The sequence below is a fragment of the Copadichromis virginalis genome, linkage group LG10 (genome assembly GCF_057382275.1).
Source record: "Copadichromis virginalis isolate Kocher_CV1m ecotype Utaka linkage group LG10, C_Virginalis_male_GT1.1, whole genome shotgun sequence".
NCBI classification, from domain to species: domain Eukaryota; kingdom Metazoa; phylum Chordata; class Actinopteri; order Cichliformes; family Cichlidae; genus Copadichromis; species Copadichromis virginalis.
In genome coordinates, this window is record NC_140627.1 from 13,936,898 (window position 1) to 13,963,909 (window position 27,012).

General features: G+C 41.0%; 2 protein-coding genes across 2 annotated transcripts; one reads left to right on the forward strand and one right to left on the reverse strand.

Moving 5' to 3' along the window:
- Positions 1-303: 303 nt before the first annotated feature.
- Positions 304-11,965, reverse strand: LOC146700013 (carotenoid-cleaving dioxygenase, mitochondrial-like). The gene is made up of 12 exons (XM_085469999.1): positions 11,811-11,965; positions 10,188-10,371; positions 9,890-10,101; positions 9,429-9,544; positions 9,229-9,331; positions 8,583-8,711; positions 8,321-8,481; positions 6,145-6,312; positions 5,761-5,898; positions 4,937-5,119; positions 3,987-4,097; positions 304-3,221 (listed from the first exon to the last, which is right to left on the reverse strand). Exons 1-12 carry the CDS (start codon positions 11,836-11,838, stop codon positions 3,105-3,107), a joined length of 1,650 nt encoding a protein of 549 aa, XP_085326125.1. The 5' UTR covers positions 11,839-11,965; the 3' UTR covers positions 304-3,104.
- Positions 11,966-13,549: 1,584 nt separating this feature from the next.
- Positions 13,550-25,380, forward strand: snx19a (sorting nexin 19a). The gene is made up of 12 exons (XM_085470001.1): positions 13,550-13,709; positions 15,596-17,089; positions 17,182-17,317; positions 17,405-17,505; positions 17,585-17,704; positions 18,008-18,126; positions 18,288-18,384; positions 18,491-18,632; positions 19,131-19,254; positions 23,153-23,337; positions 23,434-23,521; positions 23,730-25,380. Exons 2-12 carry the CDS (start codon positions 15,620-15,622, stop codon positions 23,839-23,841), a joined length of 2,694 nt encoding a protein of 897 aa, XP_085326127.1. The 5' UTR covers positions 13,550-13,709; positions 15,596-15,619; the 3' UTR covers positions 23,842-25,380.
- The last annotated feature ends 1,632 nt before the right edge of the window (positions 25,381-27,012 follow it).

Below are 27,012 nucleotides of genomic sequence, written 5' to 3' on the forward strand. Positions count from 1 at the left end.
ACACTTAGTCTATTTATGGGCTTAATGTATACTGTGAAACAAGTAATCTGAACAAAGGTAATAACAAATTAACGATTAATATCTATATTAATGTCAAGGATGCAAATTTGATTGCTATACAAATTGTTATAATTAGCAACACATGTTGACTTTATAAAACCTGGGGCCTTAAATGTACCACTTGCCAGTAAAAGACTGTAAAAGAATATTTGATGTGAGGAATCGTACTTATGTACATTATTCTCAACCATGTGTTTTGACTGATTCAGTGTGTGAAAAGAATCCAGACACTTCACCTCTGAAAAGTGTTAATGTTGAAACTTTAATTAAAAAATTATATTTAAAAAAAAACAGTACAAAAGTCAGATTTGTAAAAATTTTTGGAATAAATTTCTTTAAAAAAAAACATTTTGGCACTTGGGTGACCACAGATTTACTTTCAACTGTACCCTACAAGTCCTACCAGAGGTGGGACCAAGTCATTGTTTTGCAAGTCTCAAGTAAGTCTCAAGTCTTTATCCTCAAGTCTCAAGTCAAGTCTCAAGTAATGTCAGGCAAGTCAGAGTCGAGTCTCAAGTCACTGGTGTAAAAGTCCGAGTCAAGTCACAAGTCTGAAATTTTGAATTTCAAGTCCTTTCGAGTCTTTAAAAAAAAAAAAAAAAAAAAAAGTATGTTGCAGTTATGCTAAATGTAAATATTAGACCATGTAATTTTTAAATCTGTGTTTTTCTCAACACATGACAAAATAGTGAACTTAGAAAATATACACAAATTGTGAAATTGCACCTCTTTAAAATGCAGCTCAATTAAACCTAGCTCCAAGAATAATTTTCACCGACAGTTCTGAGATAAGCTGCATGTTATTCTTGGATGCGGTTGTAGGACCGGTGTCGTGCCAAAAAGTGATTGTCTGCCAAAAACTGATTTCCGGTATTTGCCAAAAAGCGATTGCTCATATTTAAAGTGCTATAAGTAACTTGTTGGGCTATAATATGTTAAACATATGTCAAATGCATCCCTTATGGATGACATAAAGTCATCTTGAGCCACAAACAACATTCGTGTAGCAAGATACAAGCCGCAATCAGTTTTTGGCAGCGACTTTTATATAACCTTTATTTATGCAGTAAAAAAAATCTCATTAACATTAAAAATGTATTTTGTAAGAGTAAGTTGCCCAACAGGACAGCAGAAATGGCAGCAAATATTACAATAGTTCTGTAAAAATATTTTAAGTGGGGATAAAGGACCGGATTGGTTATAATGTAAGTACAAGTTGTAAAGATACTTAAAAAACAGATAATTTTTTAATTCTTTATGTAACCCCTTTGTATCCCCTGTTCACCGAAGTCTATTTACGAACATACGTAAAGATATTACACATAAAAAATACACAGAAACACTGGAAATCACTTTTTGGCAGACAATCACTTTTTGGCACAACACCGGCTTTAAAATCGCATGACAAAAATATCATATACATTAAAAAAACTGCATCACCAACGTAGCCTGGACAACATTTGCTAGTTAGATGAAGTCAGCTATCTCATCTTAGCATATTTATATGCATATTTATAATTATACGGTTCTTGGAGTGAGTGCATACACTCATGAAGTTTAGTAACTTCAGGTCACTGCAACAAGCCCAGGTACAGTTTACCGACGGATGGGTACAGGACCTTGAAATGCACCGTGTAGAACGAAAGACCATCGTACGTATCATAAGTTTACCAGTCTCACAAATCGTCGTCATAAATACACAATCGTTAACCGTTTATTAATAGGACCTTTGAGCTTAACGGTAATTAATTAGTAGTGGAAATAATTTCTGGTAGCATTACAGAAATGTAGCAGTGACAATAATATTGTATGCTGTAATCGCACTGGACAATTAGTGATACAAAAAACCTGTTTTATCCTGTGAATAAAAGTATATGTTTTTGTCACTGTACCATAATAACAGAAGCGAAACGCAATATTGTGTCAGGACAATTCACTATTTATGCACAATAAACAAAGGAGCATAGCACGACAATTTCTGTTCAGCGCCAGACTTGCTTGTAACCTATATCACCAATTATGTTATGAAAATGACGTATTAACTACTAAAAAACACTGACCTTCGTGTAAATGCTTGGAGCAGACTAACCTGTGAGCTGGAGTGTTCTGGGACGTTATATTTGATCTTTGAATGGCTGCAATCCAGTCGCGTCTTTGTTACTTCGGAAACATGGCTCGAACAATTTCTCTTCAACGACGTAATCCGATAACAACCGATCTCTTTACCCGTCGGCTTCCTGTGGCTGTCATGCGACCGGCTATTGCAGTTAATAATACAACAGCTTCTTGACATTTTTGTGTTTCTTTTTATCGCTGTATAACTGATTTTAATTGAAAGCCTGCGTGCGCTAGTACCGCTTGCCACGAGTTCCCAGAATCCTTTGCGGTTCTACCCGTGAATGACGTCACATTTTCAATCTCTATATAATATGCGTGTTAAATTTTATATTTGGGGTAAAATATCAAGTCTTTTCAAGTAAACCGGTTCAAGTCCAATTCAAGTCCCAAGTCATTGGTGTAAAAGTCCAAGTCAAGTCACAAGTCTTAGAACATTTTTTCAAGTCAAGTCTAAAGTCATAAAATTAATGAATCGAGTCTGACTCGAGTCCAAGTCATGTGACTCGAGTCCACACCTCTGAGTCCTACCAGTCGAAAATCCATCCAACACTGATCACACTTCACTTGACAAAGCTACCTACCTCCTAATTCAGAACAAGCTAACAGCTCAGTCATTAGAGTAAAAATGGGACAGCAACCTCCAACGTCTATTTGCAGCAAACTACTAAAGAGAGATAACATAATCTTACTGGATATGATAAATCCGGTTATTGTAATACTCAGCACACTGCTTGTATTGTCAGTGAAATATGGTGATAACATAATGTCTGGTGATCCTCACCTGTAGTGAATATCTGTAGACAGTATATATGTTAAGCATAAAAAGCAGCAGCAACTCAGTACCATCTGATATATAACTGGCTAATGCTTATTGATGCGTTGTATTCATGGCCCATGAATCATGGGGAGTCTAAAAAACAAGAAGTTTATGCAGAGGCACTGAAGGTACCGTGGAAGCCATAAGCCATGTTAATAGGCACATAGGCTCTTCCTAGCTCTTCAAAAGTCTTGGCATCCAAAATCAGGAGGAAGGTCCCTTTATCCTGGAGAGAAACGATTGATGGCGTTAACACACACACAAAACAAATCACACTTCTCTACACACCACCACATAGTGAAAGACTTCACTTAGGTTCAGTACACCAGGTGGAGGTATGCTTGAGAGGTGTGCATGTCTTTAGAATAGCAGCTTTGCTTAAATTCAAGGACCAGAACGCATTGTGTGTACAAAAGAATAATAAAAGGGTCCTCATCCAGTGTTTCAGGGGTAATTAAAACTGATTAGGATTTTAAAATAAACAGACGGGCAAATGAACAATTGACATTTGCTATAGGGGAGATGGACACAATAGCATAATGCTCAGTTTTGATTCAGGCTGCCCAATGTGCTGTCAGGAAGACGGACACTGGGATGTAGTAGAACACCATTTTTGGGAAAGAAAAAAAAAATCTTACGTTACTCAGAAAATCTTTTACTGGCACCATTAATGTAGCCAGCAAGTGCACTTTCTGCCATTAATCTTGAAGGCTTTAGAAAGTTCTGTTTTTAAATTCCAAAAATTCACTCGCGTAAATTCAGCAATGAATATTTATGACTCTGCTCGTCACCCACATGAATATTTATGATAGATCGTGTCCAGCTGATTAAAGAATTTGAAGCGGAAAGGAATCAAGCTTAGGCGGACTTGCAGACATGCTGGTACCTCAAATTCAGGAAACCATAAACCTCTGATAACGTCATGAGACACAACAAGGTTCAGCACATTAGGTAGATGTATTTGCTACGTCTGTGCAGCCGAGACTCTTACCTGTGACGGGGTGAGAACCACCGAGAGGATGACACCATCATCTTCCTCCACAGCATCAGGTGACGGCACAAACACAGGCTCTGAGGGGTAGAAACCCTTCTGGTACCAGACCTGTGGATGATCATTTTCACAAGTGTCAGTGTTTTTTCAATTTAACTCCACATTTTAAAGTTGCTCTTGTTCGCCATCTTAATTTTGCTTCTTCAACTACTGGCTCAGTTCCAGTCTGGCGCGCGCGCGCACACACACACACACACACACACACACACACACACACACACACACACACACACACACACACACACACACACACACACACACACACACACACACACGAATGCTCCCAGAGCAGCAAATTGCTCACACTGATAATCACAGTTGCTATGGAAGCAGTCAGGATGTAGTTAATTTTTCCCAATGTTACTTCTACATTTTTGGCCAAGTTACGTTTAACAAGAGTAATGGTTTAATATTTCACGTGTAGTTCATCTGAGGCATCGTTTTGCCTAGTTTTAAATATTTTTTACTACATAAAACTTTAACTCTGAAAGATCATGAGCTTTTACTGTGACAGCCCAGATGTAGTTGAATGTATAGACAACTGTCTGCAGCAGTGTAGGAAGACAGTTGATATTAACCAGAAAGAAGCTGCAATAAACCATCCATCCATCCATTCGCTTCCGCTTATCCTTTTCAGGGTCGCGGGGGGCGCTGGAGCCTATCCCAGCTGTCATAGGGCGAGAGGCAGGGTACACCCTGGACAGGTCGCCAGTCTGTCGCAGGGCTAACACTAAACTAAGGGCTAGCAATAAACCAATATACCATTTAAATTATGTTAACTAATAATTTACACAGTATAACAGCAGTGAATGTGATCAAATTCACTAACGCTCTCTCATCGTCTCTCATGTTTAAATGAGGTGGAGCCCTTTGCACAGTATTATACAGACCTTGAATGTCTTGTCCTTCAGGTCCATCTTGAGCAGAGAGTCTCCCACCAGATGTCTGAAGCCACAGCCGTAGAAATAACGGTACGGATGTGTGTTACATCTGGCGTAGTTGATCTGCGGGAACTCCAGGCCACCGTACTCATGGAGGTCTTCTCCGTGGAGATCCTCGTGCTGGCAGAACACCTATTGAAAAAGAGGATGAACTACCACCTAAGGTCAGTCGAGCGTGCGAGCTCTGTGACCATGAGCTTCACCTTTAACTGGACTCATGTTTCTGCAACCTAGTTATGTGAACTCTGATTGCCATACATTTGTTCTAACATACTAGAAATTATGTAAACTTCCATACACACAGGTCAAAAACTACACAAACTGCAAAAATGATAAAAATCACTACAGAAACATCTCTTAAGATAACAGAATAGATTTTGTGCTGATGTTACCCATCAGTCTAAATATCCCAAATTCACTAATCAGTAGTTTTACAAATGTAGCGGTTACTTTTAAGCAGGCTTTTCTAATTTTATGAAAAGCCTTTTTTATGCGTTTCAACCCCCTCCCAAAAACCTAGTACTCATTTTGTTAACTTAATTTTCTGCATCTGTTCATACCGTAGTGTGGCGTTAACATTTCTACTCAAGGGAACGCTTTACTTCTGCCACTTAGATTAATTTCAAAATAAGAAGCTTAATATTTTCACTGCCTGCTTGTTGACTTGTACAACACTGTATGAGTTGTCAAGACAACTCATTTCTGGTTACTGCCTCCAGCATGTGTGCTACAGGTGAACTGTAAATGAAGGCATGAGCAAGAAGTCAACTCACCTTGTCGTCACCGATTTTGACACACGATGCATTGCTGCAGGGTCGAGTGTTCAGGTTCTGGTCTTTTGGGGTTTCATTGGTCACATGCAGTGGCAGAACAAAACGTCGAGGGAAAACCCTGCACAAGGTGTTGTACACCTGAGAGGAACAATATTTGCACATTTTAGATATTTGGTTAATTCAAATCTGAACAGACTGAAATCCATAAAGCTAACACTGAATAGCTTTCTCACTAAATTATTTAGTAAATTAGCAAAGCCAATATTGTCTTCCCCGGTTATAAATATTTATTATGCCAAAACTTAAGTACAGTGAAAAAAAAAAAAAATCTGTTTTTCTTGCTACATTTATTTTGTAACAATGTGTTCATGCAATTATACTGACCTCATCCAGCGCGTCTCCTGATTTACGCAAGTTCTGGATGAGGTAGTTGTTGATGGCTTGGCCGTCGTCGGAGCAACACATATCGAGCATCAAGAATCCATCCTCCTCAAAGGCGTTGATTTGATGGAAGGTGGAGAAGGCTTTGGTGTGGTACTTCACTGAGCTGACCTGCGGTACAGCGTATACAGTTACAGAATTTCTGTCAAGTACTTCATTTCGCTGTAAACTACAAGGACACTCTCCTTTAAGGACAGTACTCCTCAACATCACCATCACTTATTCAGAAGACAAATTATGTTAAAAACTTTAAAATAAAATCAACATGGAGTAATAAAAGCTTAATATGTACACACAACATGCTTATTACATCTGTTACATTACATTCTGAATCACCTAGTTTTCTCTGTGTAGCCCTTTAAATGGGGCCACTCTAGGGAGTTTTCCTACTGCAATGTCATTGCAAATTTGTGGCGCTAAGCAGAGATGAACATTTTCAGCCTAGGTGGCCCCCTAATGGCCTGGAGTGGAATTCAACCAATGTTTCAAATCCACACCCAATTTAAACGGATTCTGTCTTTGCCTCTTTTTACATTTACATTACATGCAGGCTTGCTAGTTCTTGCATAATCAATCAACAGGAACATCAGTTGTTATTGTATATAAATATAATATTGAAGTGCAGTTAAAAAAATATATTAACAGTCGCATCCAGTGGCGGTCCTAGCCTGTTTGGTGCCCTGGGCGAACACTCCCTCTGTAACATAAGGTATTGTTTTAGTCTGTTACTGTTCCTACTTTTACCATTTCTTCTTGGAGCAACTGTAACGGGGATTAGGGATTAATAAATGGCCTGTATTTGTATAGCGCTTTACTAGTCCCTAAGGACCCCAAAGCGCTTTACACATTCAGGCATCAACCCATTCATGCACTGGTGATGGCAAGCTACATTGTAGCCACAGCTGCCCTGGGGCGCACTGACAGAGGCCCACCTACTGGTGGTGGTCTGACCACCACCAGTAGACAACAGGTGAAGTGTCTTGCCCAAGGACACAACGACCAAGACTGTCCAAGCCGGGGCTCGAACCAGCAACCGATTACAAGGCGAACTCCAAACTCTTGAGCCACGATCACCCACATAATAAAGTATTCTGATTCTGATTGTTTCAGGATGACCTGCCATTATCCAATGACACATCTGCTTACCTGTATCTTTTGCTCGTTTCTCCTCCTCTTCTTTTCTCTTTTTTCTAAACTGAGCACCTGATGGCTTTGAACTTTTCTTTTCCATCTTCCAGTGGTTTTAATTTTGCACTCCAGTATGAACACCTATCCCTCAACCCAAGGATCACCACAACATGATCTAACACACCTACACCTTAGTTCACAGATTCACTTTGTCTAGGGTGCATTTCTGAGATTTCTGAGACAACCCAGGATTCAAATCAAGAATACATAATGGACTTGGATTTACAACATTATGAATGAAATGTGCTCTATTTGGCCCCCCTCCCCTTTCAATGGGTTGTGTGTGAGACTTTAAATCATCAAACTGTAAATTTTAAATTGTTATTGATCCCTTTATCCCTGGTCCTAAAGGGTATGTTTATTTTCTTACTCTTCTTATATATATTGTTTGTTTACTTGCACTGCTGTAACTGGAGCCTCGTCGTCTCGTCTCTGGACTGTATGCGGAGATGACAATAAAGTTTACTTTGACTTCAGCAGCGAGCAGGCGCACCGAGGGCTCTCGCCTCACTTTTCGTGTATAGAATTTCAAAAAAACATCGGTGCAAATTATAAGTCTGTATCATAATGTCTGGTGTTTTCGTCTTTGTTGGTTTGTTTTTATTTTGTTTTATTTTGCGAGTTGGTTATTAGATGCTGCTCCAGCCGGTCAGAGAATCCCCCGCCGCCCCGCCCTCTCCTCCCTGCGCCGCAAGCAGCAGGTGCACCTCGCAAACGGAGGGCGCCCTTACTCCCAGCAAATGGGCGATAGAAAACCGATCGGTGCCTATGCCATTCCCAATATGCGCTTGCTGACGTCGGGGCAGCATGAGTACGAGCATTTTCTTTTTTTTTTTTTGCCGATGCCCGTGATGCCGCCCCCCACCATGATGCCGCCCCGGGCAACCGCCCGTGTCGCCTGTATCTAAAACCGCTACTGATCGCATCTCACCTCGCCTGTGTGCTTGTTCACGAGGTGGAAGACTGTCTCCTGTTTGGGATCCCAGTAGATTCCATCACTCAGAGCCTTCCCTCTTAATTTACATGTGACTATCTTCAGCAGGTCCATCTTGACTGGCTGCTCGATGAACACCACGTAGTTCTCAGACATGGCTGGAAGCAGGAAGAAAAAGATTACCAAGCTTTGCAGATGAGGGTAGCAAATGGAAAAAAAAAACAAGCATAATGAGTGGTACCCTGGTGTGCTGCCTTACCAAAGCTGTGGTAGTAGGAGGGATGGGACTTGTTTGCAGGCACAATAGAACAGAGGATTTTGGCTCCTTGCAGAGTGTCTTCGCTTTCCGTCTTCTCAGGAGGTACTCTGATGATATTGTAGAGGACTCCTGGAAGGAGAAGTGTTTTACAAAAAATTGTTCCATCCATTTTCCATCCATCCTCTTCAGCTTATCTAATTCAGAGTTGCTGAGGAAGGGGGAGCTGGAGCCTATCCCAACTGTCATGTGTGAGAGGCAGGGTACGCCCTGTACCGTTTGCCAGTCTGTTGCAAGGATAACAGCGACAGACAACTAGTGATGTCTATGGCCAATTTAGAATCAACCTAATTAACCCAACCCAGTTAATCTAATGTGCATGTCTGTGGACTCTGGGAGGAAGCTGGAATGCCTGGAGAGGCAGAGATGACGCACTTTCCACAGAAAGACCTAAGTCGGCCAGTGGATTTGAATCCAGACACTTGCTGTGATTTGACACTGCTAACTGCTGCACCTCCTTTCTTCCAACAAAGTACAGTTCATTTCTTTTTTTCTAAATCAAGATAAAAAATAAAAATAAAAAAATAAATTTTAAAAAGCCATGTAACTGTGCAGACTTTAGTGTGGATACTTGACTCAAGGAACAAACCTCTTCTTCCATAGGAGTTGCCCATGTTGTAGGTGGTACCATCTGGATCATAGTGGGGGTGAGCAGTGGCTCCATTTACTGCAATGAACTTACTCCAGTCCACCTGCAAAACAACAGAATGATAAGGATGTATACTATGTTTATACCAGACTACACAATGACAAAGAAATGCGTTTACTGCACATAACAAATGACATTACCTTCTCTAAAGTTTCTAGGGTCTCTGGGTTCACTCTGTGCATGAAGTTTGTCTCTGTGCTGACATAGTAGTCCCCTTTGTATTTCACAAAGCTCACACTTGCATTGTCTGTGGGTTCTGTAGCAAAGACAAATAAAGGATGGCATGTTTTTTTAGGACTGAAAGCTTTTCTCCTTTTAAAGAAATTGGTCTGCTATATGATTTACAGTTTGTAGTTATACTGGAGGGTCCAGTGGGAATGTAAAACATTTTATGCTCCCCCTGGTTCCCCACTGTAAACTTGGGTATATACAGAACACTTAAGAAGCTCCATCCCAGGAGGATTTAGCAAAGCAAAGTTATAAACTTGATTTTATCTCTAGCTGTCGTGGCTCTTCTGCTTTTTTAAATTAACTGCAGCAGAAAACCTGCTTTTTGATCCATTATGCACATATACTTCATCCCACTGTCTTATTTACTCACCAAACTTCTCAAAGCGAGAAAGGAATCGCTGGAAGAAGTTTTTACAGGGGTCGGGCATGGCAAGCGTGCCAAACTCAGACATTATGATCCGGTCCCGCTCGCTGTTCTTTTTGAAGGTATCGCTCTGCAGGAACCGACTCATGTACGTCACCTCACCTCTCTCAATCTTGAACTGGTGCAGCATAGCCATCCCATCAAACCAATGGTTGTAGCTGTCATGAAACACAGATGTTAAGGCTCGACTCCATTGTTATAGAAATGTTCATTTTGTGCTTTGCAGCAGGTCTTTATAACTCACTGTGTTTCTCCAAACTCAAACTTCCCAGGGCCATTGCGGAGGAGTTTGCCATTGATCCAGGAGGGAATGGTTCCCTCTAATTTGGTAGCTACTGGCTCAGGGGTCTCTTCAACAGAGCGGACCAGGGCAGCAATTGTCTCCAGCCCCTTCAGTACCTTGCCATTGTGGGCATTTTTTGCCTGATCTGAACCCAAATGAAAGAATGGACAGAAATTACCTTTCTTTAGTGCAACTTTTGCTTTACACTTCTTACAGTTGGACAATATTTCCCTTTTACTTAGTAACTGCTGTAAACAACATTTCTGGCAACCCAAGTATAAACTTTACTTTACTGGCAGTTCTGCATGCAGCTCAATAAATTAAGAAAAAATAAGGAATGAAAACAAGCACTCAGGGTCAGTGCCACATTAGAGCTCTTTAGTTGCCCAAGCTTTGCTTCTGAGCAGAGTTTAAACACATTTGGCTTGGTAAGTTTTACGTAACACTGTTTGTCCTTCTGTCAGCATCTCGGGGATATAAAAAAATAAAAATAAAATAAACGACTCCCCAACTTTCACCTTGATTAAGAAACATTTAAAACCTGCCATTACTTTTTCAAGTGTGCATTTACTTGTCTTTAAAAGGTCGTTCATTTAAGTGTCACAGCTACTAAAACATAAAATATAAAGTATAAAATAACAGTGACATTGAAATCTGCTGTTCTAGTTTAGGGTGGTCCTTTGTTTCAGAAAAGCTACAATAAACAGCTCAGTGCCCTGCTGAGATCTTTAGGGAGAACCCCGTTTAACCACCGCTTCAGATCCTCAGTGAAAAAGTCACCAACTGCTTCTCTGACTCCAGTGTTAAAGACGCATGACTTAAATTATTCACAACAGTCAGCTGTACTGTTACCATCCACCCCTGCCACTACTGACAGGGAAGGGCTTCATTTTTACAAAAGCAAAAGCACATGATTGTTTAAACAACAGTATATTCTGGAGATCCACTCAGAGAAATTACAATGTACAAAAGTTTCATTTCTGGAGTTTGAGACAATGACAAACATGTCGCTTTAAGCTTGTTTATCCAAATACACCCAGTGCTGTACTACTGGGTGACAAATTAAAGAAAAACCTTGAATAAATCGGTGTTGAAACGATTAGTTTGATGTGGAGGGAAATTTTCTGCTATAAGTTATGGCTAATTATATTTGGCCTACAGCAGACGGGCTGTTACAAAATCCCCATAAACGTGGCGGTTGTGCTGTAAACAGCTAAGCAGCAGATATCCAAGTCTCCGATTACAGCCTCAGTTCTACTCTGTTTTCTGGTAGTGCAATGCCTGCCGAGTTTTTCATATCCACCGGCCTGTGAAATTAAATCCACACATGCCAACGTGAGGCTGAAAGAACACTCTGTACTGATATTACTCTACATACAGTCACAACCGCCCATCACCGCGCTCAACAGTCCAGCTGATTTATAGAGATGCAAATATGATAAATGCGATTTCATCAAGTGCGCTTCAAATGCTCGTGGCTTGTAAAACGTGCAGCTTCCTGTAAGTTATGAAACCAGCAGCGCATCGTTCTGTGCAATCTGAACTGTATTACTGTACAGTATTCACAACAAGGAGGAAGCTTACCTGCACGCTCGAGCTTCACAGATGACATGACAGCTGGTGGATGCAGTTCCTGATTTCTATATCCGTGTCCTGCTAGACCACAGAAACCCACTAGTGTGCGTGGAGCTGCGACAGCCGCCTGCAGCGATAAACTGCGTTATGTAAGCTATAAGAGAGAGAGAGAGTGAAAGAGAGAGGGAGAGAGTCACTTGTGCCTGCCTGGGCTTGCAGTCACACACGGTGCTAACAAAACAGAGGTTATGAAATAAGGTAGGCAGAAAAAAAAGAATAAACATTTACAACAGCAGCTACATACAGGCCTATACAATCATAAGCTACACCTGCTTTAAACCACGTGGTGTGCTAACAGGTGATTTTCCAGGTTTCTATGTTGTATGTCTAACATCTTTGCTTAGGGGCCATGTGACACATCAAACTTATTGGTAATGTCACAAGAAAAACAATGGTGTGCTTGGTTTCAACGTAACTTTATTCTTTCATGAGTTATTTACAAGTTTCTGACCACTTATAAAATGTGTTCAATGTGCTGCCCATTGTGTTGGATTGTCAATGCAACCCTCTTCTCCCACTCCCACTCTATAAATGTGTTTCTAAGGCCACAAGAAGCAGAACAAAGGCAAGGAAAGTCTGAGAATCAAATACACAGGAAGGTGATTAGGAAAGTGGAGACAGCTGAGGACACAGCGGGGACAAATCAAGAGTAAGAGAGGGGGAAGCAAAACTGAACATAGTGCACAAAAGACAGGAGCTACTAAAATAAAACAAGAGGCAGAGACAAAGACAAAGCTGACATAAAGAAAAGTAAACAAACAGACATGACTGACTTTACAGGGAGACACTAAAGGACGACACATGGGAAAGAGTTAAAGGAAACAGGAAGGGAAATCACTAAATATTGCACAACCAAGATATGAGTAGAAGAGAGATAAATGTCTTAGTACTTTTTAGGAGCACTTTAGACAACTTATTTACCTCCAAATGTTTTTAGCAGCAAGCAACTGACAAACTATGGCAGTAGCATCTATGCTAATGCAATTTATCTTAACTGTTCTCCAAGTTAAGGTTTGCCTCTACTCATTCGAAACATAGTGTAGGTGTAATAGAATATCGTTGGCAATTGAGGATAATAAACATAAAACAAGACCACTCAGAGAGCGCAACTCCCCCTGAAGGTCAAGGGCTAAGGACTAAAGCCTTGATGTTTTTATTACATAAAAATTCTGTTTTAAGGAGCTCAGACAAAGAAAGTGCTTACTGCATCACCCCCCCCCCCCCCCAATGTCTCCCATGACTAATATATTGCTTTAATATACACCAATAAGAACAATATAGAATATATGAATCAGGACTCCAAAACTTTACTTTACAGTTATGGGTTGCCGATCACTTTATTCCTACATTTATGTGTATCTATAACATTATATATATAGTTTTTGGTCAACTTGTAAAACAGATCACTCTCATTACTCTGCAGAAAACACTGGTGAAAACACAGAAGTACGCAATTAAATCAAGAAGAAATGTAGAGATAATAAATTTAAAATATTTAAGTGTGCAGAACTGTAAAAATGGAGTAAAGGAATTTAACTTATGCTAATTCAGCTACTAGCGCTTAAATGTGTATCATTTGTATGCTTGTTTTGTGTCTGTTCATTTATTTATGGTCACATAGTTTTATTCTCTAAAATCTGCATACTTATCGCTAGCATTTGTTTTCAGCTGCACATAGATGACTGTATTGCTCTTTAACTGTCTCAAGTAGACAACCAGCAGCCAGAGAGCTGTCCATATGGGCTCTGTGCGTCTATCCAGATAATCTTTGTTGGAGGATTAAGACCGGAGCAGGAAGACATTCAACACGACCTGCATTTGTCCAAAGAGAGTCCTTTAACCTTTCAGGTAATGTGTGTTTTTCTGCTTCATAGCCTAAACTAATAGAAATCCACTGTCAGTAGGCTACGGGCTAGCTGCATATAATAGGTGAGCTTCACTGACCTCTGCTCTGACCTCAGCTGCTGCTAGCCCACAGTACTTTTGTAAACACGCTCTGGATTTCTCTCGAGGTTTGACTGTTATGCGAAATATAGAAAGCAGAAAAAAGTTCAACAACAGGCAATACTCAGTTCAGTTCAGTTCAGTTCAGTTCATTTTTATTTCAAACATTTCAAACATGTGCCTTCACAATCATTACAAAATATCATTCCATTATTTGTTTGAAAAGGAGTAGGCTGAAGTATTTACTTATTTGTCCCTACCCCCTCAAGTTTTACCTCTCATTCATTTAATTTTTTTTTTTTGTCTTACTCGCTGTCCATTAAAGTTTATATCAATTTACTGTTGACATGGAAGAAAGTCCTCTGACATGATACTGTAACAGATGGTGCATTCAAGCGTAATTACATTGTCACGGGGCAGTTAATGGAGTAGAACATTATACTCCATACAAACAACATAATAGGTTTATAGCTGTCATATGGACCTTTTGCTTCCAAATGACTTCGGACATTATCTGATCATTTTTTATTATTCTCATGAAGGCAGTAAATATAAAACAGTCTCTCAGTAGAAGGGATTTTGCTGGAACTGTAATTTTGTTGGGTCAGTGTTTTGAATCCAGTACAGCACTGCAAGCCATCTAAATTTTAACATGTATAATGGTCAGTTGAATTAAATCACACGTCCTCCAAATTCTGTGGGCCATTTACAGTAAACGCAACACAACTTCTGCCTATGTCATATCAGGTGTGGTGTTTTATTAATTTTCTATAAAAACACAAAGAAAAACATCACCTTAAAAAAATGCTAAATTATTGTTCTAATTCCCTGCATATTCCGGTTTTACCGTTTTAATTATGAGGATTTAGATGCTTATCTCTGTGGAGGCTTCCTAGTTCTTTTCTTTTTTCTCTTTTTAGATTTTAATTTACAAAAAAAGTCTCAAATGAAAAAAGGAAATTTGTAAAATAAAACTTGAGGGAAATAGATTACATTATAATGCATATATTTGTTAATGGAAGGCCTATAAAGGGATATGCAAAAGCCCCATCATAGACACAAACACTGTGTAAACATAGATCTGAGTGAGAGTTGTAGCTGGCTGGCTTTATCATGTGAGAATTGAAGCCATTAAACCAGGGATGGGGAACTCCAGGCCTTAAATGCTGGTGTCCTGCAGGTTTTAGATCTCACCCTGGGTCAACACACCTGAATCAAATGATTAAATGGTAAATGGCCTGTATTTATATAGCGCTTTACTAGTCCCTAAGGACCCCAAAGCGCTTTACATATCCAGTCATCCACCCATTCACGCACACATTCACACACTGGTGATGGCAGCTACATTGTAGCCACAGCCACCCTGGGGCGCACTGACAGAGGCGAGGCTGCCAAACATTAGCGCCACTGGGCCCTCTGACCACCACCAGTAGGCAACGGGTGAAGTGTCTTGCCCAAGGACACAACGACCAAGACTGTCCAAGCCGGGGCTCGAACCGGCAACCTTCCGATTACAAGGCGAACTGCCAACTCTTGAGCCACGATCGCCCACGATTAGTTCATTGGCAACCCTCTGGAGAATTTAAAGACATGTTGAGGAAGTAATTTAGCCATTTAAATCAGCTGTGTTGGATCGAGGACACATCTAAAACCTGCAGGACTTCGGCCCTTAACGCCTGGAGTTCCCCCGCCCCTGCATTAAACAGTTACCGGTATACTGAAATTTAGTCATTACTATAATGTTCTTATTGCTTGTTATTTAACAGTATATGCATTTTTTTTTTCAACAGGACAAATCCCCACTGCCGATCATAATGTCTTTATTGGATTTTCTTGGGCAGGGGAAGCTGTTGGGGGTCGGAGTTCTGCTGGTGTGGCTCGTCCTCTTCCACCTTCTTGTTAATGTTTGGCTCCTTTGCGTCTTCACCAGTCTCCTGGTAGTTCTCGGAGGTTGGCTTGGGTCACGGGCTCTGCTGGATGCCAACAGCGTTCTCCACCTGGAGCACTTCTTGCCTCTTGGCAACATTAACCCACCTCAGTATTCACCTGAGCACGAGTGGAGATTGAACCATGAGATCCACAGCGCTGTCCACAAAGCAGTGCGTGACTTTGTGTCCTCGTGGTATCGCACTCTGCTGCCCGAGGTGGAGGGCGAGTTTGAGCGTGCGGTGCGTAATTCGATGCTGGAGTCAGTGATGGAACTGAAGGAGCGTGCCCGGCGAGTGGACAGAAAGGTCATGGTTCAGCGGTTGCTGGAGGTGTACGGGGGTCACCTGCAGAACTACATGACAGTAAGACAGATACAGTCAACACAAAAGGGAAGCATGAGCCTCTGGCAGCTCTACAGTGAAGTAGACACCCCTCATCCAGCTGTGAGCAGCAAAGCTGCTGAGCTCAGCTACTCCAGAGCTCTAGTTCACCTTGTACTACACGTGCTGGTTCCATACCCACAGATGGAAACCAGGACAGGAGGTTACATGGTTACAGAACTTATTACCTGCAACGTGCTGCTACCGCTCATAACCAGGATATCCGATCCTGACTGGCTCAACCAGACCATTGTAGACATACTTACCAGATGCAGAGAACCACACCAGGAAATCAACGTGGATGACCTCCCAGTAGATCCCCTATACAAATGTCAGATCGACCAGGAGTCCTGGGCCACCTGCATGTCACTGTCTTCTTCCGATCAAGCTGGTCTCGCCAGCAAAAGCGCCTCTGACCTTGATGACCTGAATGAGAGCCGGAGCACGACGGAGCAGACTGAGTCCTCACTGAGCAGCATGGTTAGCTTGGCGTCAGCTGGGAAATTTCAAAGCTGCCGCCCAGGTCTGCTCACATCATACAAAGTGAACTGCTGTCCGCTTACATCTGCCCATCACTCCAACTCGTCAGAGTCCAAAATAATTTCACTGGACTCGCTAACTCAGTCTGACTCGGATGATGATCTGAAAGGAGGCTTTTGCGAGTGTGGTCCTTCAAACAACTTCTGCAGCATGCTCACTTCTAAAGATGTTGAAGCCTATGGATGCTTCGGTCCACTGAGAAATCTAGGACAGAAGGTGGTGGTGCCGGTGGACTCCCAGTGGCCAGCAGGCATAGCTGAAGAGAAATCTCCAGGTTGCCCTAGAAGAAAGCTTTGTTTACCCTCTTATAACTTGGATTCCCCCAGCAATGCAGTGGCACCTGTGAACATCCAGAATGTCAGAATTGGTGGCACCGTCACCGCAAAAGACCAGCGTGGCACCGGCATACATCCCTATATTCTTTACACTGTAAAGGTACAGTCATGTCACAGCCTGGTACAATGAAGCTGTCTTATGAAATTGGATTATTGATGATTGCATACTGCACCCCTCTTTCTGTTTAACAGTTTCAGACAGCGACCAGTGATGGCAGCGCCACTCCACAGCATGCGGCCTGTCACGCTGTCAATCGCAGATACAGCGAGTTCCTCAACTTGCAGACACGATTAGAGGAGAAGCCTGAAATGAAGAAATTAATCAAGAGTAAGACATCGTCCTCTGCTTTAAGACATCACCAAACCCTAGTAGTCCAAGAAGAGATGCCACGTTTATTTATTTATTGCATTTCAGATGTCAAGGGCCCAAAGAGGATTTTCCCTGATCTCTCATTCAGCAGTCCAGACGGTGAGAAGGTTGAAGTGCGTAAAAGCCAGCTGGATGCCTTCCTAAAAGTAAGCATTGGGATTATAACTTTTGCATTTGCAGGGTTCTGACGTTTGTTCTTGTGGTATAATTTTTATTGTTTTCTAGCAATTAAGCAGCATTCCTGAGATAGCCAACAACGAAGACATGCAGGAGTTCCTAGCTCTCAATTCAGGTGTCTGTACATATTTTGGAAGAAAACCTTTTGCCAAGTCAAGAATTGATAAGGTAGGAACAAGCTAACAGAAAATTAAACCAATAAGTAGTTGCATTTTGTGAAATTTACTCCATTACTCCCCTGCGAGAGTTAAGTAAGAAGTTTTATGCCTTGTTCTTGAGCATGGAGTTGGACCTTTTGTGAAAATGTGTAAAGAAATTCCACATTGTAATACTCAAGAACGCACAAAATAGAGAAGAATAAATACTCAAGAAGCTAATCATGTTCAGAATGAGACAAAAACTGGATGCTTTTTCTTTCTTTTTTCTACAACTTGAATTTAATTATCTCACATATGTTTGATTGATTGAAAGATGATGGAAAATGCTTTGGACACTTTGAAGACAGCTTTCCCACATCCAGAACCCCTCAGCCCAACAGAGGACATTGATGGAGATCCTGATGGAAGAACAATGGACAACAGAAAATACAGGTAAGAGCTCTATCTGCCTGATACCAGTCTTCACACACATTCAAATCTACTTTGCTTCCTTATTATCAATTCGGTGAGTTAATTCTCAGCTTCTTTCATGTTGGATTTAATTCACTTATTTTTGTAACACGGGGATTCCTGTTTTGTGTTCTGTGCTTCAGGAGGCTTTTCCCAAGCAAAATCTCCCCAGCCTTCAATATACCCAACATTCCTGATCTACATCCTAAAGTGACATACTGCTTCAGTGAAGGCAGCACTGTAAGTTATTATTCCTCATGAACTATCAACACAAACATGTTTCAGACTAATGTGGGAGAGCGTTGACATTTTCTTCAGAAATCATTTGCTTATTCTGATTTTCTAGGTCCTCAATGGCATGTCACTGTCCCACCTCGAGAATTTTGTTGGTGAGCAGGAAACACTGTTATGTGGACTGAATGGGAAAGAGAACAAGCAGAGGTGTGAGCAAGATGTGAAGAAGACTTCAGGGAAAACTCACGGCACAGGTTGAGTTTGTCTGAAGTAGATTTATCCACATTGGCAAGATGCACTGACACAGTTTTACCACATGGGTGCAGCAAAACCCAATGTCTGTGGTGGCTTTAGCTGAGCAGTAGACGATTTGCAGCAATAGGGCACAAACACATTTTGGAGACTTTTTGAATCCACATTTAGTAAGAATGTTTTTTTTTACTTGCAGTGGAAAATCTTGACCTCAGCATCTATTAATAGATATTTCTCATTAAAAATTTTTTGGTTGATTGTTTATTAACAACACAAAGGTAACTCCATGTTTTTGCCCACTACCACTAATGGTGTGTTCTGCCTTTACAAGTAGTCAAATATTTTTTTAATTCATTTGTGAAGATTCCCATCCTTGTGCTGAAATAAATGTATAATTAATGTATAATTAATGGGGGTTTGTGTGTGTGTGTGTGTGTGTGTGCGTGCGTGCGTGTGTGTGTGTGCGTGTGTGTGCGCGCGCGTGCATGTGCGTGCTGCAGACACAGCTGTGGCAGATGTCGCTTTGAACATCTTGTGTTTGCTGATGAAGGATCAGTGGAGTTGGCTGTGCACTGAGAACATCCAGAAGGCCATCAGACTGCTCTTCGGGACTTTCATCGAGAGGTAAGAGTTCCTCCGCATCTGCAGCTGTTTGTGAACTGTTGTTCCTGATTTACTTACACTGTAAGTAAATCAGGAACAATTTACTTGCACTGTAAGTAAATCAGGAGTGAAGACAAAATCAACAATGACTTATGCCATAAGTCATTGCTAACCCATCCTTCCGCTCAAATGAGCTTGGAATAGTTAAAGGGAGCATTTTGGGAAACCACTACAAGGTAGAGGCTTTCCTCGGAGAAGGGGGCTATGGTATTGTAGCCAAATGCCGTGATACCAAAACCAACCGAGCTGTGGCTATTAAGGTGAACAAGAACAACCCTGATATTCTGCAACAGGCAAAACTGGAAATTTTCATCCTGGAGCAGCTGAGAAGGTTGGATCCAGATGCCGCCAACATTGTTCAATGGAACGGCTTTTTCCACGACGGAGAGCGTGTTTGCCTGAAATTTGAACTCCTAGATCAATGCCTGTGGGACTACATACGGGACCCGAATAATCGGCGTCTCCCCATAAGCGAAGTCAGGCCAATTTTAGGTCAACTCACAAATGCTCTGTCCCACCTGGGTTCTTTGGGAATAGTGCACGCTGACCTCAAACCTGGAAACATCATGGTTGTAAATCGCTATGAGTCTCCAGTCAAAGTCAGACTTATAGACTTTGGCCTCGCATGTCCTGCGTCTGCAGTGATGCCTGGTGACCGTGTGGGGACAGTTGGTTATAGTGCACCTGAGGTTATGCTTGGCCTTCCTTATAACGAAGCAAGTGACATGTGGTCTCTGGAGCTGGTGGCTGTGGAGCTTGGTACAGGGGTGCCACTCTACCCTGGAAAAAATATTATGATGTTTTGAAATTCATCATAGAGATTCAGGGTCAGCCGCCAGATCATGTTCTCGATCCTGGCGTGTACACTGAAGACTATTTCACAAAAGACAACTACAACCAACAACGCTGGACATTTAAGACCACTCAACAATTTAAATACGAGACAGGATATGAATCTTTGGAGACAAGATACATAAAACTGACACGTCTGGATGACCTCGAACAAATAATGCTGTTTAGACGAGGACCAGAAGATGGCCAACGCTTATTTGTCAGCCTAACTAAAGAGATGTTGGCCTTGGATGCACACCAGCGGATAACACCCTCTCAGGTTCTCCGGCATCCCTTTTTCAACCCTGGCCTCTCCAACAGGTTCCCAAGTATCAACACTGAAAAACCATACAGAGTCAATCTCCAGCATGGCATCTTCCACCCTGGACAAAAGTGATAAAAACACAAACTGGGGTTGGAAAAGGATATTATCAGCAAATTACACTGGAAATATTAATTAAGCTGCTCCAATAATTATCACTTTGGCTTTTTTTTAATTTTTTTTTTTATTTTCACTCCCCCCACCCCAACCAGTCGCGGCAGATGACTGTCCCTTCCTGAGGCTGGTTCTGTCGAAGGTTTCTTCCTTTTTAAAGGGAGTTTTTCCTTCCCACTGTCGCTAAATGCTTGCTCATAGGGAATCTTCTGATTGCTGGGGTGGCCAAAACTCTAGGGGAAGTAGCAATTCTTGTGAAAATTAAAAAAAAAAAAAAAAGCCTACCAATATTCAAAGCAGAGCAGCGGACACCTTACCATCACATCAGTCCTTTAATCCGACCTAAAACACCATGTTTACAGAAATAAGTTCCATACAAATTGGAAATAAATTGTTGTTTTTGATTGTTTATAAATATATAGTGCTACCCTTCAGCCTCCTAGTAGACATACCTGTGTTATAAATGTGAAACTCCTCCGATTTTCAGAAAAGTTTACCTCTGACCTTGAAGTCAAGGTCACTGAGATTTAAGCTTCACAGAGATTTTCAGTAGATGCAACCATGGTATTGATTTGAAAAATCTACACAATCACAAACTTGGATGTCCACAGCGCCTCGCCATATACCAAAGATTAAGAGGGGTTTTTTTTCTAGGTTTTTATAAAGATTACAGAACACAAATAACAAAAATGCCAACGCTATTGTCATTTTTGACAACGCTATTTTGATGTTGTCTAATGTAGTGCAAAAAAACAAAACAAACCCAAAATTTAGTAAATAAAGTAAATAAGGTATATACTACATAGTATACAACATTTTAGTGGTCCACAATGGGGTCAATGAACAGAATGAAGGAAGTAAGTCTTTTATATGACAATGGTGTGAAAAAGCGTTTTCCTATTTATTTGTATGTTTGTCACACTTAAACATTTCAGATCATCAAACATTTTTTTTCTTTTTTAATGTAAAAAGAAAAATCCTTTAACTGTACAGTTTTCTTGATGTTATGATGCTTCTACCACTGGTTTGTCATTAATATTTTATTGTCTTAGTGTGTTAAAGATTCTAGTTCTTATTCTGGTCAAACTGTGCTTCATTATTTGTTTACAGCACAGCTACAGTTCCAGGTGACTTCAAGTCAAAAGGATACTACATGTCAATGGCCAGCAGCCTGTATTCAGTTTGAATATTGCAGTAAATGTACCTGGATCTGTTTCTATTGGGTTGTGAATTTGGTCTCACTGTTACATCCAACTTTTAGAGTGGGATAAAGACAAAAAGAAACAAGAGAGAGTGGATTTGTAGTTAGAAATCCAAAGTTGCTTCTGTTTTGCCCACACACATTGATGATGATTTCACATCGTAAGCAGGTTATCAAATGTGGACAGAATGTTAGCAGTATAATCAAATACTTAATCTTGATGGCATTACCTTGGCCTCGAGTAACACTGTGACGAATCTTGGAGCCATTTCTGAACAGGATATGTCACTCAACTCACACATTAAACAAATCTCTAGGACTGTTTCACTTCATCTGAGCAATATTGTCAAATTTAGAAACATCCTGTGAGAGTGAGACAGAAAAATGACTTTGAGATTGTTACTTCTAGAGTGGGTTACTGTAAACAGGTAAAATCTCCCTGAAAAACCTTCAGTTCAAAGGCCACAGTGAGAGTGCTAACATATCAGCTTCTCTTGATTTGCTGCCTGTTAAAACCACAACTTAATTCAAAATTCTTCTCTTTGAATAGAAAGTCCTGAATGATCATCATACTGTATGGGTAGAGTTTCTTAAAGTAGAATGGGAGGCTGAGCCTTCGACTATCAGGCTCTTCTCCTGTGGAACCAGCTCCCAGTTAGGGATCAGGAGACTGACACTCTCTCTACCTGGAACACGAAACTTCAACTTGATAAAACTTATACCTCAGGTGACTCTGCTAGAGGACTTTTCTGGTGTTTGTCTACTCTCTGCCATAGTTTGTGTGATGTCCTTTTGGTTGTTCGCAGTCTTTGTACTGTCATTCTGTTATTTACATTCCAGGAAAAAATATTGAATTTTTATTCATTACAATAAATCACAGCAAGGCCTCAACAGTTGGCTATGGGGTCTATTTTGTGAGCAGGTGACATATTTACAGTCATTTATTTTTCCTTCATTCAGCCAGATCTAGAGGGCACAAGGACAGGTTAGTGGTGGTTAGTTGGATTTTAATGGTGCACGATCTTCTCTCCGATTGTCTTTCAGGAGTTTTTTAGCACACACACATAAATGTTATGGGTTTTTGTGCTTTACTTGCTAAACTAAATAACTACTGGACCCACTTTACCACATGGTGTGTGGGAAATGGGCTTTTCCTACCCCTAATGTTATGCTATCATTAAATGGTCATACTGGTCACAACTTTTGGCTTGATATCTGCCTCTGGGACCTCACTTCTGGCTTAAGGTTCATGTTTTGCATTCTCCTGTAATTGCTTAAAGCACGCTTTTTCATGAGCTTGCATTTAATTCCCCATCTGTCTGTTTGACACACTGGCACATGTCCTGAACATGGACACACTCACTAAAGTATTGAACTGATTTCTGTATCAGATGGTTGGATGTAGGTGTCGCCCACCTTACCAGTGCTCCTTGCTGGGTGATTTACCTACAAGTGCTGCAGGAAGCTGTATGGCCCGGTGGCACTCTGCCTGCTCAACCACAGCCTGAGCGAAGTGCTGCACAAAAGGAGAAAACAAAGGAGCAATGTTTGGACTGCCTGATGCAGCTGCTCCCAGGTGAATAACAGCTGTTCAAATCAGATTACTGCTGTTAAATGCTGCCCTGATTTTCATAGCTTCTGACAGTATGTTTCACTGTTTGTGTCTGAGCAGAGCTCATCACTGACATGCTGGGTAATGAGAAGTACAGACTGAGTTTGGAGACTATGCTGGAGTCTTTGCAGGACCACCAGATAAACAAGTGAGTCAGCAACCAAACAGCAAGCTAACAAGAAACAGAAACTGTATCAGTGCTGGTCTCTGATTATCACTAAACAGTACAACCACAATGTTAATGTTTCAGATAGAACTGCAAACTCCTCTTACCTTTCATATTTATACTATTATATCATCAATCTAAGAATGTCATTTTCCTGATGTCTTTTTCCTACATCTGTGTTTTTCTGCAGGCATCTGCTTTACTGCATCTGTGACCTGCTGCTGGAATTTTTGATCCCCGAGTCGTGTGATGAGAACTTCCAGCATTCTCTGCTACAGAGCTTGACCAAAGACACATATTGAGACAACAATGATCGTCATTAGTTTACAAAAATCTGCCTGCTGAAGCCCAGAACTGATCACCAGACAGACTCGGGTCTGAATAACAGTCACGACTCTCAGCAGCTTGTCTGATAGATAAATGGAATACACAGGTAAACAAATATCTGTCATTCAGTTGTGGCGAGCTCAGTGTACTTATATAATTCCTATCATTATTTCATGATCATTTCAACTTCCCATATGTGTGATAGACTTATCACTTATCCCATTATCATAAAACAAGCTTGAGCTTCCATTTCAGCTTATAAAAAGTTTGCATCCAAGTAAAATACCATGTACTGTATTTGTCCTCCTCCTCCATTTCTTTACTTTTCAAGTTAAATCTGTTAACGTTTCAGACAGTGTCCCACATTATCCCAAACATACCTACTCTTTTGCCCCATTTTTAGTCTTTTGGGGAGTGATAAGATGATTAGGTGATGCATCGTTGGTGGAAGCAGTTCATGGAGATGCAGCTTGTCTTATACTTGTGCAGGATGTGACGTATTCATAAAAGCCTGTAGTCAATGGAGTCCACAGGGTAATGGCACAACAAAGCGGCATCAATCACGCAGATTAATGAGAAAAAAGACTGATCCTGGCTTCATATTTATATCATCACGCAAACTGACGTCTGGTTAACATGTCACCCAGTTAAACTCATTTTTTTGGCTCTTGGGCTCTTTTATCTTGATGCATTCATTTATTCTGATGTGGTTGTAAATCGTGCACATTCCTACTTTGGAGCCTGGTAAGTTCACAGCTGGCATGAGTGCATATGTTCATGATATCTACCTGAAGTATGATCTTCAGATGTAGAACTCGACAGATCGCCGGGGCTTGAAAGGAAATGAAGGAGGCTCTTCCAGGATTTTATATAAAGTTTTATTCTGTCTTTTGTCGCCCTTTATCTAATGACTGCTAGAGGTCTCACTGTGCTTCTCAGTGCAATTAGTGCCTTCAGCTGAGCCCTCTGACATCTGTGAGTGAAATCAGCAGTGTGAAGGATTTGCTCAGATGAAAGCTGGGGCTGAACTTCAGACAGGTGTACTGACTGAGTCAATAAATGTTTGAAGTTGAGAGCACTGTTGGGGAATCCCCCTGTCTTCAACACAAAGAGTGAACTTTAGCCGTCACAAAGAGGATTTTGTGCTAGTTTTCTTTGATTACTCCTCTGTGTCAGGTAACTTATTCATATAATCCAGCTCTTCTCACACATTCTTTCACTGTACAAACACTATTTGTGTGAAAGGAGTTAAAAATCGACTGATTTCATAAATAAGTGTGTATAAGTATTGTGTTTTAGTCTTCCCATGATCTTTTGATCCGGAGAGCAGTTAAAAAAATACCAATTTCTTCACAGCCAAATTCCGTGATGAGGGATAAATTAACTGCATGATTTACAAAACCGCTTTATGTTTTGCTTGAATGGTAAATTGAAAAAAAGTAAGGAAAAGCACTCTTTTTATAGAGTGCTTCCATATGGCAACATAATTTTATTAAATATGGATGGCTAATATAGTGTGTGTTTGTGAGTATCTTTATTTCATTGAGGGGAAAAAAAATCTGCATCACTTGGTATCTGCATGCACTCTGTACTTGAACTGAAAGATTTATTATCCGTGTTAAGCACGACAGGGTAACAGGGTCACTGGTGGCTGGTACTCAGACAACTGTCAAGCATCCTTAAATATTCAGTATGGCAGCCTATTGCAAAGAATCTCTGAAACACTGAAATAATTACAATCAGTTCAAAGAGGGTGTTTGTCTGTAAAAAGAAAAAAAAATCTGGCAGTTCTGTCATGGTGATTGACAAAGTCTCAAAAATGCGCACTCTTCCCTGCTCTGCAATTATCTCTTCCAATGTAAAACACTTTTCTATCAATTTAGTGTGTTTCCAGCAGAATAATCCTGTAACACACACAAGGTTTATAAAGCTTTAAGACCACAGTGTGAGCAAAAGTTGTATATTGGATGCGCACAGATCCAACAACAGGGGAGTTGTTCACATATGCTCACATATAAACTGTCAGTCGTCGGGGTGTAAATCCACTCCTATTGTTTCCACTTGCTGGTCAGCAGGACTTCATAAAGTTAATATTAGGAACATTTAGCACATCTCACTTCCTTTCTTATGAGATCATGGTCTGATACTGGTGGGGCCCCACCTCCTGTCTCATGCTTTGGGACTTGTTTGTGACTGGAAACCAGGGGGGATTAAATGCTTAAACTGCACTGCTGGTGGCCACATATGAGTGGGAACAGCTGTATTTTAACCACAAATTGCTTAGTGCAACAAATACCCACGGAAGTTCACAACTTAGATCCATTACAGGAATTGCTGAATCATTCCAAATAAGCATTATTATTCATTTAAAGTATATTGTAAAATATTGTGATTTTATCTGATAAAAATCATCCCCCCACCCTTAGAGTTTTTTAATTTTTAGTGAAAACAGTGAAATTTGTTGTGCACAGTTGTAGGCTTCCTTGGGGTGACTGGTAAAATCTTCATTAGATGTTCCTCAGGTCAATGTGTCCAATGCTTTGGTTAATGAAACTGTGAGGAACATGGCGAGTGAAGGCCAGTATGCTCTGATCCAACAGATGAGCTACTGTTACACAAATTGCTGAAAAAGTTCATTCTGGTTGTGGTAGACATTATCAGAATACACACTGCACTTTGTTGGGTATGAGGTTGCATAGGGATAATAATGTACACTTTTATTGATCCCCGTGGGGAAATTCTTCTCTGCATTTAACCCATTCACTCAGTGAAGCAGTGGGCAGCCACTAGTGCAGCGCCCGGGGAGCAGCGTGTGGGGATGGTACCTTGCTCAGGGGTACCTCAGGGTAGCTGTTCAGGGGATTCGAACCCCTGACCTTCCGATCATGGGGCAACCGCTTTTACCTACTGAGCTATCACTGCCCCTCTGGATCTGGACCACAGAGAAATGGAAGTTGTCCTACTGGAAAAGCTTGGGTCCTGCCATTCACCTGGATGTTACTTTGACACATACCATCTACCTAAACGTTGTTAGAGACCATGTGCATCCTTTCATGGAAGCTGAATTCCCTGACAGCTGTAGCCTCTTCCAGCAGGATGAATATGCCCTGTCACAAAGACAAAAGAAGCACAACAACCTGAAGTGT

Excerpts from the sequence above, each read along its gene's own strand:
- LOC146700013 (XM_085469999.1), bottom strand. The coding sequence starts at position 11,838 with ATGTCATCTGTGAAGCTCGAGCGTGCAG. Across the intron at positions 8,482-8,582 it reads CTCCTACTACCACAGCTTTG|CCATGTCTGAGAACTACGTG; the intron begins GTAAGGCAGCAC and ends TCCTGCTTCCAG. Across the intron at positions 3,222-3,986 it reads TGGTTCTCACCCCGTCACAG|GATAAAGGGACCTTCCTCCT; the intron begins GTAAGAGTCTCG and ends GTTTCTCTCCAG.
- snx19a (XM_085470001.1), top strand. The coding sequence starts at position 15,620 with ATGTCTTTATTGGATTTTCTTGGGCAGGGGAAGCTGTTGGGGGTCGGA. Across the intron at positions 17,318-17,404 it reads AATGAAGAAATTAATCAAGA|ATGTCAAGGGCCCAAAGAGG; the intron begins GTAAGACATCGT and ends ATTGCATTTCAG. Across the intron at positions 18,385-18,490 it reads GCTTCAGTGAAGGCAGCACT|GTCCTCAATGGCATGTCACT; the intron begins GTAAGTTATTAT and ends CTGATTTTCTAG.